At 42.4% G+C, this 14,984-nt stretch overlaps 1 protein-coding gene across 1 annotated transcript in view; it reads left to right on the top strand.

The window, feature by feature from the left end:
- LOC134535501 (V-type proton ATPase 116 kDa subunit a 1-like) overlaps positions 1-14,984 on the top strand; it is a 58,751-nt gene that overhangs the window by 36,846 nt on the left and 6,921 nt on the right. The window contains exons 10-14 of the mRNA XM_063374638.1: positions 2,580-2,816; positions 7,275-7,384; positions 12,497-12,621; positions 13,588-13,811; positions 14,458-14,599. Coding sequence (XP_063230708.1) covers positions 2,580-2,816; positions 7,275-7,384; positions 12,497-12,621; positions 13,588-13,811; positions 14,458-14,599 — 838 coding nt within the window. The remainder of the gene's footprint in view (positions 1-2,579; positions 2,817-7,274; positions 7,385-12,496; positions 12,622-13,587; positions 13,812-14,457; positions 14,600-14,984) is intronic.

Raw genomic sequence — 14,984 nt, 5'->3', positions numbered from 1 at the left:
ACAGTTATGCGATAGAAAACATCTAATGTAAAAAATATTAAATGATAATATCATTTAAAATAAAAACCTTAAATGTGTATTCTATTTATAGCAAATTCATTTGCGAAAAATTTAATTGATAGCACAATATTACAAAAAAATTTATATATTTGAGAAAAAAAGGCCTTTTTTTTTTTATTTTTGACTCAAAAACATATTATGTTTGGCTATTTCTGGTTCTATATATGAACATTTGGTCTACGTATAGTATAGATTTATTTACATTTATTATTTTCAGTTCAATTTAAAAAATGGTTATAATTGTGTTCATTGTTTGATATTGTTACAATTTACGGGGGTTCGTAAAGGATAGCCCAATTAAAGATTTTAATACACTACACAGTTAAATTGATGGCCACTACTTATGTCACTTACAATTAATCTTCTAAAAGGGCAAATAATCAATTGCACCTAAAAAATGTTGCTTCCCCAGTCACTCGGTTTTCACACACCGCACACCTCACTGGGCCGCACCTCTGGCGCAACTCTCGCCGCAGCACCCCTCGTGGGTCTCCGCCGCGGGACTCCGCCGCCGCCGACGCACTTGCCTTCGCCGAGGGTCCGCTCGACGATTCGCTCGGAACTTCGCTCGGGACTCCGCCACGCCCGAAACACTATCGCCCGTAACTGAACTATTCGCCCTGGAACCTTCGTCCAAGGACTTCGCCACTCTGCCGCACCCGCGGCACTATCGCCCCGGAAACTCCGCCGCGGAAAAGCTCCCGCCTGAACTCTGAACTCTGAACTCTGAGGCCGGCATCCTATTCTTATATATCAGCCCAGGTGCTTTCCAGAAGTCACGAGTGCGGCTGGGGCCTGTCGCGTCATTCCGCGCTGACCCGACGGCAGAAATCTCTCGAAATACGTGTCGGCGGCTCGCGTAACTCCGCAGCGGGGTAAATATTTACTTGGGCGGTATTTCCGAAAAAAAAATGTTAAAAATCCGAAAATACCTTTATTTTATGCTCTTCAACTTCCTCTTTTCATTAAAACCGGCGGAGGTAAGAAATTCCAAATACTTTAGGAGATATCGAATTTTTAAATTTCATCATATGTAGTTGAGCGGTATTTGCAAAAAAAAATGTTAAAAATCCGAAAATACCTTTATCATATGCTCTTCAACTTCCTCTTTTCATTAAAAGCGGCGGAGATAAGAAATTCCAAATACTTTAGGAGATATCGAATTTTTTAATTTTGCAATACAAGACCTGTGGAACCATTCGAGCGGCGCCATTTTTGTTATTTTGCCGTGTGTTCGTGAATACGTGAATCGTGAATCCGTAATTAATAAAATGGTTGATTAGGTCAGGTCAGTTACATTATTAATACTTTCAAACTAAGCCGACATTAAAAATTATTTTGTGAATTAATTTTAATGGCTGTTTAGTTTTAAAATATTTATAATGTAGGCTAACTGACCTGACCAAACAAACCCGGACAGAGGGTGAACAGTAAACTAAAATGGTCGATTAGGTCAGGTCAGTTACATTATTAATACTTTCAAACTAAGGTGATATTAAAAATAATGTGAATTAATTTTAATTATTCTTTTGTTTAAAATTATTTATAATGTAACTGACCTTACCTAACAAACCCGTAACAAAGGATGTACAGTAACAACTCACGTAAATTTTTTTGTTACTTATTACTTGCGCAACAATATCAAAATAACAAATAAGACTTTAAAATTAGAAACGTTAAAAACTCACGTAAGTTGGAGGCGGTAATTAAACACCGTTTTAAACAATAATTGAACTAAATAATCACGTATTAGTTCATTTGAATTCTGGCCTATCACTAACAATCACGTGACATCATTATCCAATAAAAAAATAGATACTCGTACGTAAACAAGAAACAATGGTGCACGCACGCCACAGGAATGCGCTGGTTTTGTGCTGAAATTTAAAAATTCGATATCTCCTAAAGTATTTGGAATTTCTAATCTCCGCCGCTTTTAATGAAAAGAGGAAGTTGAAGAGCATATAATAAAGGTATTTTCGGATTTTTAACATTTTTTTTTCGCAAATACCGCTCAACTACATATGCAGAAATTTAAAAAATCGATATCTCCTAAAGTATTTGTAATTTCTAATCTCCGCCGGTTTGAATGAAAAGAGGAAGTTGAAGAGCATTAAATAAAGGTATTTTCGGATTTTTAACATTTTTTTTTCGGAAATACCGCCCAAGTAAATATTTACCCGCAGCGGATGTCAAACTAACAGCGCCGCGCGGGGAGCTGAGGGCTGGAGGGAGGGGAAGCAGCGACCCAGGTGCGCACGGCACATCTCATGTTACGGCGGCATGTGATGCAGCCCAGCTAGCTCTGCACCTGCGCGTGACGCGGCCTTGCTCACGGTCGTAACATTATCATAACGTTTTAAAATTAATATTTGAAAACTTTATCATTAGAAAAAAGATAGTATTCGTATCATTGCTATCGTTTAGTTAAGGATTTCAAGTGTATTGATGAGTAAGTTAGGCTAATTTCTGAAATGGGTAGAGCAGCGTACAAGTGAACCACGTTATATCGTCTGCAGGTGTGGAACATCTTCTTCGGGGGCCGCTACATCATCCTCATGATGGGCTGCTTCTCCATCTACACGGGGCTCATCTACAACGACGTGTTCGCCATCTCCATGAACATCTTCGGCTCCAGCTGGAGGGCCAACTACGACTGGAACACCACTCACGTCAACGACTACCTCACGCTGGACCCCGCCAAGTCCTCGTACCTGCAGTACCCCTACCCCTTCGGCCTGGACCCCGTCTGGCAGGTGCGACATCCTAGCAATCGTTACCAGCGACCTCGTGACTGGAACACCACTCACGTCAACGACTACCTCACGCTGGACCCCGCCAAGTCCTCGTACCTGCAGTACCCCTACCCCTTCGGCCTGGACCCCGTCTGGCAGGTGCGACATCCTAGCACTCGTTACCAGCGACCTCGTGACTGGAACACCACTCACGTCAACGACTACCTCACGCTGGACCCCGCCAAGTCCTCGTACCTGCAGTACCCCTACCCCTTCGGCCTGGACCCCGTCTGGCAGGTGCGACATCCTAGCACTCGTTACCAGCGACCTCGTGACTGGAACACCACTCACGTCAACGACTACCTCACGCTGGACCCTGCCAGGTCCTCGTACCTGCAGTACCCCTACCCCTTCGGCCTGGACCCCGTCTGGCAGGTGCGACATCCTAGCACTCGTTACCAGCGACCTCGTGACTGGAACACCACTCACGTCAACGACTACCTCACGCTCGACCCCGCCAAGTCCTCGTACCTGCAGTACCCCTACCCCTTCGGCCTGGACCCCGTCTGGCAGGTGCGACATCCTAGCACTCGTTACCAGCGACCTCGTGACTGGAACACCACTCACGTCAACGACTACCTCACGCTGGACCCCGCCAAGTCCTCGTACCTGCAGTACCCCTACCCCTTCGGCCTGGACCCCGTCTGGCAGGTGCGACATCCTAGCACTCGTTACCAGCGACCTCGTGACTGGAACACCACTCACGTCAACGACTACCTCACGCTGGACCCCGCCAAGTCCTCGTACCTGCAGTACCCCTACCCCTTCGGCCTGGACCCCGTCTGGCAGGTGCGACATCCTAGCACTCGTTACCAGCGACCTCGTGACTGGAACACCACTCACGTCAACGACTACCTCACGCTGGACCCCGCCAAGTCCTCGTACCTGCAGTACCCCTACCCCTTCGGCCTGTACCCCGTCTGGCAGGTGCGACAACCTAGCACTCGTTACCAGCGACCTCGCGACTGGAACACCACTCACGTCAACGACTACCTCACGCTGGACCCCGCCAAGTCCTCGTACCTGCAGTACCCCTACCCCTTCGGCCTGGACCCCGTCTGGCAGGTGCGACATCCTAGCACTCGTTACCAGCGACCTCGTGACTGGAACACCACTCACGTCAACGACTACCTCACGCTCGACCCCGCCAAGTCCTCGTACCTGCAGTACCCCTACCCCTTCGGCCTGGACCCCGTCTGGCAGGTGCGACATCCTAGCACTCGTTAGCAGCGACCTCGCGACTGGAACACCACGCACGTCAACGACTACCTCACGCTGGACCCCGCCAAGTCCTCGTACCTGCAGTACCCCTACCCCTTCGGCCTGGACCCCGTCTGGCAGGTGCGACATCCTAGCACTCGTTACCAGCGACCTCGTGACTGGAACACCACTCACGTCAACGACTACCTCACGCTGGACCCCGCCAAGTCCTCGTACCTGCAGTACCCCTACCCCTTCGGCCTGGACCCCGTCTGGCAGGTGCGACATCCTAGCACTCGTTACCAGCGACCTCGTGACTGGAACACCACTCACGTCAACGACTACCTCACGCTGGACCCTGCCAGGTCCTCGTACCTGCAGTACCCCTACCCCTTCGGCCTGGACCCCGTCTGGCAGGTGCGACATCCTAGCACTCGTTACCAGCGACCTCGCGACTGGAACACCACGAACGTCAACGACTACCTCACGCTGGACCCCGCCAAGTCCTCGTACCTGCAGTACCCCTACCCCTTCGGCCTGGACCCCGTCTGGCAGGTGCGACATCCTAGCACTCGTTACCAGCGACCTCGTGACTGGAACACCACTCACGTCAACGACTACCTCACGCTGGACCCCGCCAAGTCCTCGTACCTGCAGTACCCCTACCCCTTAGGCCTGGACCCCGTCTGGCAGGTGCGACATCCTAGCACTCGTTACCAGCGACCTCGTGACTGGAACACCACTCACGTCAACGACTACCTCACGCTGGACCCCGCCAAGTCCTCGTACCTGCAGTACCCCTACCCCTTCGGCCTGGACCCCGTCTGGCAGGTGCGACATCCTAGCACTCGTTACCAGCGACCTCGTGACTGGAACACCACTCACGTCAACGACTACCTCACGCTGGACCCCGCCAAGTCCTCGTACCTGCAGTACCCCTACCCCTTCGGCCTGGACCCCGTCTGGCAGGTGCGACATCCTAGCACTCGTTACCAGCGACCTCGTGACTGGAACACCACTCACGTCAACGACTACCTCACGCTGGACCCCGCCAAGTCCTCGTACCTGCAGTACCCCTACCCCTTCGGCCTGGACCCCGTCTGGCAGGTGCGACATCCTAGCACTCGTTACCAGCGACCTCGCGACTGGAACACCACTCACGTCAACGACTACCTCACGCTGGACCCCGCCAAGTCCTCGTACCTGCAGTACCCCTACCCCTTCGGCCTGGACCCCGTCTGGCAGGTGCGACATCCTAGCACTCGTTACCAGCGACCTCGTGACTGGAACACCACTCACGTCAACGACTACCTCACGCTGGACCCCGCCAAGTCCTCGTACCTGCAGTACCCCTACCCCTTCGGCCTGGACCCCGTCTGGCAGGTGCGACATCCTAGCACTCGTTACCAGCGACCTCGTGACTGGAACACCACTCACGTCAACGACTACCTCACGCTGGACCCCGCCAAGTCCTCGTACCTGCAGTACCCCTACCCCTTCGGCCTGGACCCCGTCTGGCAGGTGCGACATCCTAGCACTCGTTACCAGCGACCTCGTGACTGGAACACCACTCACGTCAACGACTACCTCACGCTCGACCCCGCCAAGTCCTCGTACCTGCAGTACCCCTACCCCTTCGGCCTGGACCCCGTCTGGCAGGTGCGACATCCTAGCACTCGTTACCAGCGACCACGTGACTGGAACACCACTCACGTCAACGACTACCTCACGCTGGACCCCGCCAAGTCCTCGTACCTGCAGTACCCCTACCCCTTCGGCCTGGACCCCGTCTGGCAGGTGCGACATCCTAACACTCGTTACCAGCGACCTCGTGACTGGAACACCACGCACGTCAACGACTACCTCACGCTCGACCCTGCCAAGTCCTCGTACCTGCAGTACCCCTACCCCTTCGGCCTGGACCCCGTCTGGCAGGTGCGACATCCTAGCACTCGTTACCAGCGACCTCGCGACTGGAACCCCGCCGCTGCCGTCTGCAACGGATAGCGTTAACCTCATTTAAAGAGATGTTCAGTTTTTTGACGTGACAACGTCTAATAAATCGATGAACGCCGACTGCACGCACGAAAAAGTGTCCCGTTACGCACATTTTCACACTACGATGTGTCCCGTTACGCTCATTGTCTTCCGAGGAAACCAGGCACTCGTTTATACATATTTTCCTTTGTTTATCGTGAGGGGCGTTATTATTAATGAATTATAAATAAAATTTCGTTCCCGGGGCCATAATTGCATATCATTTTGAGCACTGGAAGACATAAAAACGTAAAATATTTTCGACGAATTTTAATCTCGGCCCCAGCGCACCACGAGCGTCTGGGTTGGAGATTAAAGCCGAAATTCTTTCTTAAACTTACTAATACTTTTTTATTGACTGAAAGGGCATTTTTATTAAATTCTACGTTTAATTTCACGACGAACGAACTTCGTCGTTAAATGTGTAATTGCGAAAAAGCGTAAAACATTCTCGACGATCTTGAAGTTAGTATAAACATGGTGGCCGACTAGCAGCCGACAATATATTTAAATTTCCCGCCTACCACTATAAGAAATAAACATGGCGGACTACATACGTTTTTAAAACTTCCACAACACAAAACAAAAGTTTTATAAATATATATATACAACATCTGAAACTATTATTTCCAATATGGCCTCGTGACCGTGCGGTCAGTATCACTGACTATGCTTTTATCGGAACCGTTTGATTTTGTAGTTTAAAATTTTGCTCTGCAAATAGAATTTTTTTTGATAGTCGTCGTGGCTGCTCCGGAAACTAATTCTAAGCGGGGGTGCTGAAACTACATGTGATTCGCGTCAGGAAATGCATTTGTAAACACAATTTGCACATGTATTTAACATGCTCAGTTTTATTTGAAGAATTCGACGTTAAATGTCATCAGAGTGTTGTATTGTAAGTGTATTTGCCTCATGAGAACGCACGAATTTTCTCGTTACAGAGGTTAAATGTTACACATCTTGACGAGTACTGCAAGACTCACGCACATATACATTTTTTTTTTTCATATAGGCCTTCACTTAAAGGTTTAAGGCTTGCCTTTCGTAATTCTTCGTATATGATTATTTGACATGTTTATATTTTTTTATCTAAAGTTCATCAACAATACCCATATCAACCCTAGAGCATCCATTAAAAAATAATTAGAAAAACCATACAAAAATTTACTTTTGTTGCAGACTGCATCCAACAAGATCATCTTCTTGAACTCGTTCAAGATGAAGCTGTCTATAATACTTGGAGTGGCGCATATGATTTTTGGTGTGGTGATGAGCATAGTGAACTATGTGTGAGTAGATACAAGCATTTTTATTTTATTTTTTAACATGTTTCATTTTGAGTAATGGGAATATGTTACACTGTTTCGTGTTAATATATTTCATACACGATTTTAATGACTATTATATTGTACTCTAATAGTTCTGTGTGATCCGACTATTAGTCAAATATATATTTGTTATTAATGTTACTGTACCAACACAGCACCATTTTTTCCTGTTAGTGTTTCATTAATACATAGTAGTGTACAAGAGGCGGACTGGCGCCAGGGTTTAAGGGTTTGTGCTGAAGGTGCGGAACCACCATCTTGGATTGTGACATCACGGCGGCCATTTTGGACTCAAAAATTACTCAAATTGACTTAAAATTACTCAAAATTACTCAAAATTACTCAAAGTTCCTAAAAAAATGTCTCTGTTTCGTGGGAAAAATTCCTGTTCCGAGAGAAAATTTCATGTTTTAGTCCTTAAAAATGCCAACGGCTTAAAATGTCTATATGTATAGCCTCTGATAAACCTCTGACGTTAACTTGGATTGCGATGTAACTGTTGCATTTTTCGTTATGCCCGCCATCTTGAAAATAAGTATTTTTATGCTAGAAAATCGGAAAAAAATATTAAATATGTAAAAAATTTTATAAATTTTTAATAAAATATTATTTAAAAATACTGTTGCACATTTCGTTACGGTCGACATCTTGGATTCTAGAAACGTTGCACATTTCGTTACGCCCACCATTTTAGTCATGTATGGCATAATCGTTGCTCGTTTCTTTATTGACACCGTCTTGGATTATATATCATTCCACTTTTCTTTACGCCCGCCATCTTTAAAATCCATAATTTATTATCATCCAAAAATTCGGAAAAAGTTAAAATTCACAAAAAAATTAATTAAATTTTAATAAAATATTATTTTAAAACGCACTTAAGTCATGGAGTTCGGAGCCCTCGATTCGAACCTGGCGAGGGCAAAATAAAAATGATAGATCCTTCCTCCAAGGAAACCGCGGACAGACTGACCTCCCACCACTAATGCCAAGGTATATATATCGCCAACTAGTAATACATGTCCGCTATCTTGTTTTCGTCTGCTGGAGGCCACCATCTTGTTTTAGACTGCTAGAGTGCACTGCCGCCATGTTAGTTTAATTTTTACCTGCTGGAGTGCAATAATAATTTATTATTACTGTGGTGCCCGCCATCTTGAAATTTGTATGCCATCTTGGACATTCGTAATTATTTAGCTAGACATTCGGGAATAATTCCTATATTCATTAAATAAATTTACAATAAATTTACTCATTGATTCGATTGATTGCTGTCCTTGGTTTTATCCCTGGGCGATGCAAAAAATAATAATGTTATGTGAAAACAATAATTTCAATAAATATTATGGAAAATCTTAAAAAATCTTAGTTTCCTAGCCATCCAGCTTCCTATAAGCCGGTATGTTCACCATTTTGAAATTATGTAATATTATCCTAGAAATTCGGGAAAAAGTTCAAAATTCATCAAAAAATCTGCATTTAATATACTGAACGATTCGATAGATTTCTATCCATGTTGTGACACTTGATCGATGCAATAATTTTTAATTTTATGTAAAAATAATAATAATAATAATTTCAATAAAGAACTAACGACTTAGAGATTTAAAGTCTGCTAGTGAAAGGTCATCATTTATTGCAATTGAACCAAATTGATTGCCATGATAATGACACAGTTTGACAGTTGTGTGGGCTAACAACGTTTTGTTAACAATTGTTGCCAACATGAAAGATTCAGACCCAAGCTGTTCATGGTAGAATCACGTGAATTGTGAAAAGGTGGTGGAATAATTAACAGATAATATGTTGAAGGGATTGATGATTAGGGTTGTGTGACTTTTTTGTTTAGTTGTGGTTAAATATGAATCTCCTAATACCCTAAAACCGAATATGAGTACCTTGCACACATATACATTTGAAAAAAGTTTATTTATTGACACTTCCAAACTTCAACCCCAGAATTGTTTTTAAATGAATTAAAGTTTCTAAAGATGTGACGTTTTCTGCGTCTGGTGTTTTATTTCTTAGTTGCAATAGATAATTTTTTTTAATTTTCCAATGTTAGCAAGGTCTTTAAATTGACGTGAGCGCACGTGCGGTTATAAAGCTAGTTTATTTTAACATTGCTTATTTATGATCCAAGTCTATATGGTTGTTATAGATATTGTAATTCATAAATAAATAATGTCATATAATTATGTTTGTGTTTCCCTGTAACAACGATAGCTCATTCAAAATGGTCGAATTACATCCACAATGCATGCACTGAAGTTTTCTCTTTAAGTATCTTTGATGGCATTAACTTATTCACGTTATTTACGCGTGTGTGTGTGTTTTATATATATATATAGGCTTTATAGGTTTAGGATATTTGACTACCTTTGAAAGCATTATACATCATATAATGTAGTAAAAATATTTGAAAAATCTGCTCTTACAATTTTTTTTCTGTTTTAGTTTATTTTAGTTTCATTATTTTATAAGGGTTCATAGTAGAATATAACAGGTACTCCTGAAACAGGGTGCAGGGTACGGAGCCAGAGCTGGGGTATACTATATTGAGTTTGAACATCAAGGCCGCCATCTTGGATTATGACGTCACGGCCTCCATCCTGAATTGTGACACCACGGCGGTCATCTTCGAAACGTTGCACTTTACGTTTCACCCCATTCTCAAATTTTGCACTTTTGGTAATGGTGGCATTGATATCGAACACCCCACTCCCAAACATTGCTTCTTTCGTTACGATTGCATTATCATCAAGTGTCCCACTCCCAATTTTTATACTTTTTCTTATAGTTGCATTGCAACCCATTAACATTAACTTTGACACTTAACCTTTGACCATGACCTTTAACCTTGACCCAGCCACCATCTTGGATTCTGTCATTTTTGGATTCCGTCAATTTGAAGCTGGAAACCACCATTTGTTTTCATCTGCTGGAGGACGCCATCTTGGGTAACATGATGTTCACCATCTTTGTTTCTGCTTTTGTTTTTTTCCTAGATTGTACCAGCATCACTCTGTCTAATGCACTTAATGTTGATGTTCCATTACCTACCAGTGTTGTTATTACCCTTGTAGACATATTAAATTTAATATTTTATACAAATTATATTGCAGGCGAGGTGATTCGAAGCTGGTCAGGTATGACCTCTTTAACCACTCGAATATCGAGACATACACCACATTAAAAAATTAAATATATATAAATAACACATTGATGGACTTGTATCTTTTCTAATATGAAGGAACAACAGCAGCACCTGTTGTAGGCCAAGCCGCCATCTTTTGTTTTAATACTCGTACTAGAAGCACTAGTGTCGCGTATTGTACACGTCATCTACCAGAGAGCACCACCAACATCTTTCTTTGTTTTCAGTGCTTGCTACTAGGAGAGCTAGTATCATGTATTGCACACATTATCTGCTAGAGTGCGCTGCCATCATATTGGTTTACTTTACACTCACTAGAGTACAGTAAGTAGTGCCAATCACCAGATTGTTGTAGAATCCACTATATTGTCGGCGTTCCGCAATATTGTTGAGCCTTATTGAAAAATCTGTAATTATTTAAATAAACATTCGGACAAATTCTTAAAATCATTAAAATAATTATTTTTTTAATAAAATAATTGATTAAGCCGATTCAGTCCTCGTTTAGTATCTTGGTCGATATTATTTTAGCTTTAAAATATATTTTTTATTTAATATGATCTCAAATTAACATTTTAACATAAAAATACAATTTCAAGAAATAAAATAAAACTTTTTTTTTAAATAAAATTTTATACATTTATCTACACTACAAGTACAAACAAGTAAATTATTAAAGTCTTAAGAATTTCTTGATGTTTTCAGTCTTCCTGGAGTGTGAGTGTTTTGCATTTATTGGCGTGTATTTTTAGTGCAGTTCCAAATCACAGTCGATAACCGAACATATTATATAGCTGAGATTTCTTTATTTCGTTAAAAAGGCAGTGATTTAGTTAATTATGATATGCACTGAACATTTGTGCAAACCTCTTACCACAGAAGATATATTTTGTTCCTTTTGAAGGAGCAACCAGTTCTTCGCAATTCTTGATGTGCCTATTGGACAAAATGTACAATACCCGACACTAGCGCTTGTATTAGCAAGTATTTAAACCAATGATGATGGCTTGGGTTCCAACAGGCGCTGCTATAATTTCTTCATACAAAAAAATAACGTCAATTTAATGTGTTATTTTTATTAATTTATAATTAATTCTTGGTCTGGTATATGTCTCGATGGCTGAGTGGACAAAGGGGTTATATTCTCTATAGCTTAGGTCTAATATCACATGGTTCTAATTACCTTGCTTCCATTTTTTTTAAATAAAAAATTGAATATGTTCATAAGTGTCTTATAACACTGATGGGTAATGGAAGATAAAATATACGTATATTAGACTAGACAGAACAATGCTGAAGCCCTTTAAGGGTAAAAAAACAACAGAAACTAGAATAACAAACATTTTTTCATCCAAGATGTTGACCTTAAGTATGCGAAAACAAGATGGTGGTCTCCAGCGGCCGAGAACAAGATACTGCTGTGATGTCAGAATTCAAAATGGTGGATTCCAAAAATTGCGAAATTCAAGATGGCAGTTGGGGTCAAAGGCCAAGCCCAGATGAAAAGGTTTAAATGCAACCATAACAGATAGTGACAATTTAGGTGTGGGACATAGGATGCTGATGTAACAGTAATGATAAGTGCGATGTTGTGGATTGGGGGGCTCGATGGAGATGTCACCACAAAAAAACGAAACATTCGGGAGTGGGCACTCGATTCCAAGATGACAACCATGATGTCAGAATCCAATATGGCGGTCGTGATGTTAGAATCCAAGATGGTGGTCGTGATGTTAGAATCCAATATGGTGGACCCCCATTTTGGCTCCACGCCCTGCACCTTGTTTCAGGAGGTACTATATAATACTAATTTTCATATAAGTAAACCACCTCTATGATAACATTAATATCCTGTCAAAAAACAAGGATTTTTCTAAACCAACATTTTCAACATTCTTGTGTTTGCATGTTTACAGGCACTTCAAGACTCCGATAAGGATCCTACTAGAGTTCGTACCACAGCTTTTGTTCCTAGTCATGTTGTTTGGATACATGGTGCTCCTGATTTTCATAAAGTGGATTATGTATGGCCCCCAGAACTGTAAGTGTAAATTTGACAAAAAAATACTTTTTTAAAAACTGAAATATGCACTCACAAGTTTGCTAGTAATTTGGTTGAATGTGTTTTTGATGGAAATTTAACATTAATTTTAACATTTTGAGGAAAAAAAGAAATTTTGGTGTCAATGCCTTTTTATTTCCAATGTTTATAAAAATTTAATACTTTTTTGTCTAAAAAAAATCTATGTAAGTGATTGTTATGTAAAATACAGAGATATTTCTCTAGCGCCATTTGCACTCAATAGAAAATACTCCATATTTCATTTATAGTGCATGAAAAGTATTACTGAACTTGAACTTATCTTCTTTAGAATATGTACTCTGAAAATAACATAACTTGTTTATCCACAGTTACTCAGCAAATTATGTAATTAATTAATTTTTAGAATCCCGCTGATGCCAAGGAAAACATAAATTTGCTGAAAGGTTCCAATTTAGAGTTAAAAAATTAAATTAACATACAATTACACTATATCACTGTTACAGGACTTTGCAAAAAAAATTACCACAATATATTGATGGCATTACACATAACTTCAAAACAAAAATATTAACTATAATCTCGTAGGTCAAACCCTAACTTACAAGTAAATTCACAACTACAATACCACTTTAACTATGTAGGTTCTGGAACAAAGTTATTTTCAGGAGCCAAAGAGTCAGCAGTGAACTATCTTGGACGACCAAAAAACCTAATGGCTAATGAACAACATAATTTTGCTACAGCAAAGTAATTTCATTGTTATATTTATAAAATAATTATTTTTAAAAATATCTCTATAAAACTTCTGAACACAAATTGCCAGATCATTACACTCGCAAACTTACTGTGTTAGCACGCTCAGGAGCATTTTAATTCATCGTCTGAGTTTGCCATGAAGAGCCATCAAGAACTGTGCCATCACGTAGAAGTCTAGAGTAAGAGAGGTTGTGATGCGGTGTCCAGCGCTGGTGACAGGACCCGGCTGCGCTCCTTCCATCCTGATCCTCTTCATCAACATGATGCTGATGGGCCACACCACGCCACTGGAGGGCTGCAAGGAGTACATGTTCGAGGGTCAGGAGACGATGCAGAACCTGCTGGTGGTGGTTGCCGTGCTCTGCATCCCGCTCATGCTGCTCGGCATGCCCATACACCACCTCTGCACCAGGAAGGCATCCAGGCATTCAGTGAGTTCATGCACACATGGACACGTTCATGGTGGCTCTGCGATGATGATTTTTGGCATCCTCAAATACCACCTTTTTCGCCAGAAAGGTATCCAAGCATTCAGTTAGTTCATGCACACATGGACGCGTTCATGGTGGCTATGCCATGATGATTTTTGGCATGCCCATACACCACCTTTTTCACCAGGAGGGCATCCAGGCATTCAGTGACTACATACAAACTTTGACTCGGTTATGGTCGCTATGAGATGATGATTTTTGGCATCCCCATATACCACCTTTTTCACTAGGAAAGCATCCAAGCATTCAGTGACTATAAACAAACTTTGACTCGGTTATGGTCGCTATGAGATTATGATTTTTGGCGCACCCATATACCACTTTTTTCACCAGGAAAGCATCCAAGCATTCAGTGACTACATACACACTTCGACTCGGTCATGGTCGCTATGAGATCATGCTTTTTGGCGCGCCCATACACTACCATTTTCACTATGAAGGTGTTCAAGCACTCAGTGACTACACACACGCATGGTGGCTATTGTCGTGCATACCTACCACCTGTGCACTAGAAGGCTTCTCAGCACATGTGGGAGGCTCCGTGAGTGGTCACTGGCACCGGGTCCGAGGTGCGGTCTCTGTGCAGGATGACGACAGCAGTGAGGAGGAAGAGCCGTTCAGCGAGATAATGATCCACCAGGCCATCCACACGGTGGAGTACGTGCTCAGCACCATCTCGCACACCGCCTCCTACCTGCGGCTGTGGGCACTCTCCCTGGCGCATGCGCGTGAGTGCCACACGCCTTCTCTTGCTGTGAACAGTCACGCATGGGCTTGTTTCATTTTCTCCCTATATTATACTATAGTTTTAAAGGATTTTTTTTATCACTCAGTGTTATAGCCAAGTTGGTTATTTAATTTTTTGACGTGACAACGTCTAATAAATCTATGAACGCCGGCTGCACGCAGGTAAAAGGATGACTCATTGTCTCGTTACGCACATTGTCACATTGGAACAACCATCGATTTGACTTTTTCGAGGCACATTAAACTTGAAACACTCCTATTCGTTTCCTACTTTTCCTTATCATCGTCCTATCCTTAACAGAATAACACAGATTGGAAGAAGTTAAATAGCAAACATGTATAAAAGTTATAGTTAAAATAATCTGT

Source organism: Bacillus rossius, chromosome 8, assembly GCF_032445375.1.
Source record: "Bacillus rossius redtenbacheri isolate Brsri chromosome 8, Brsri_v3, whole genome shotgun sequence".
Taxonomy (NCBI): Eukaryota; Metazoa; Arthropoda; class Insecta; order Phasmatodea; family Bacillidae; genus Bacillus; species Bacillus rossius.
This window is presented reverse-complemented; position numbering and strand designations above follow the sequence as displayed.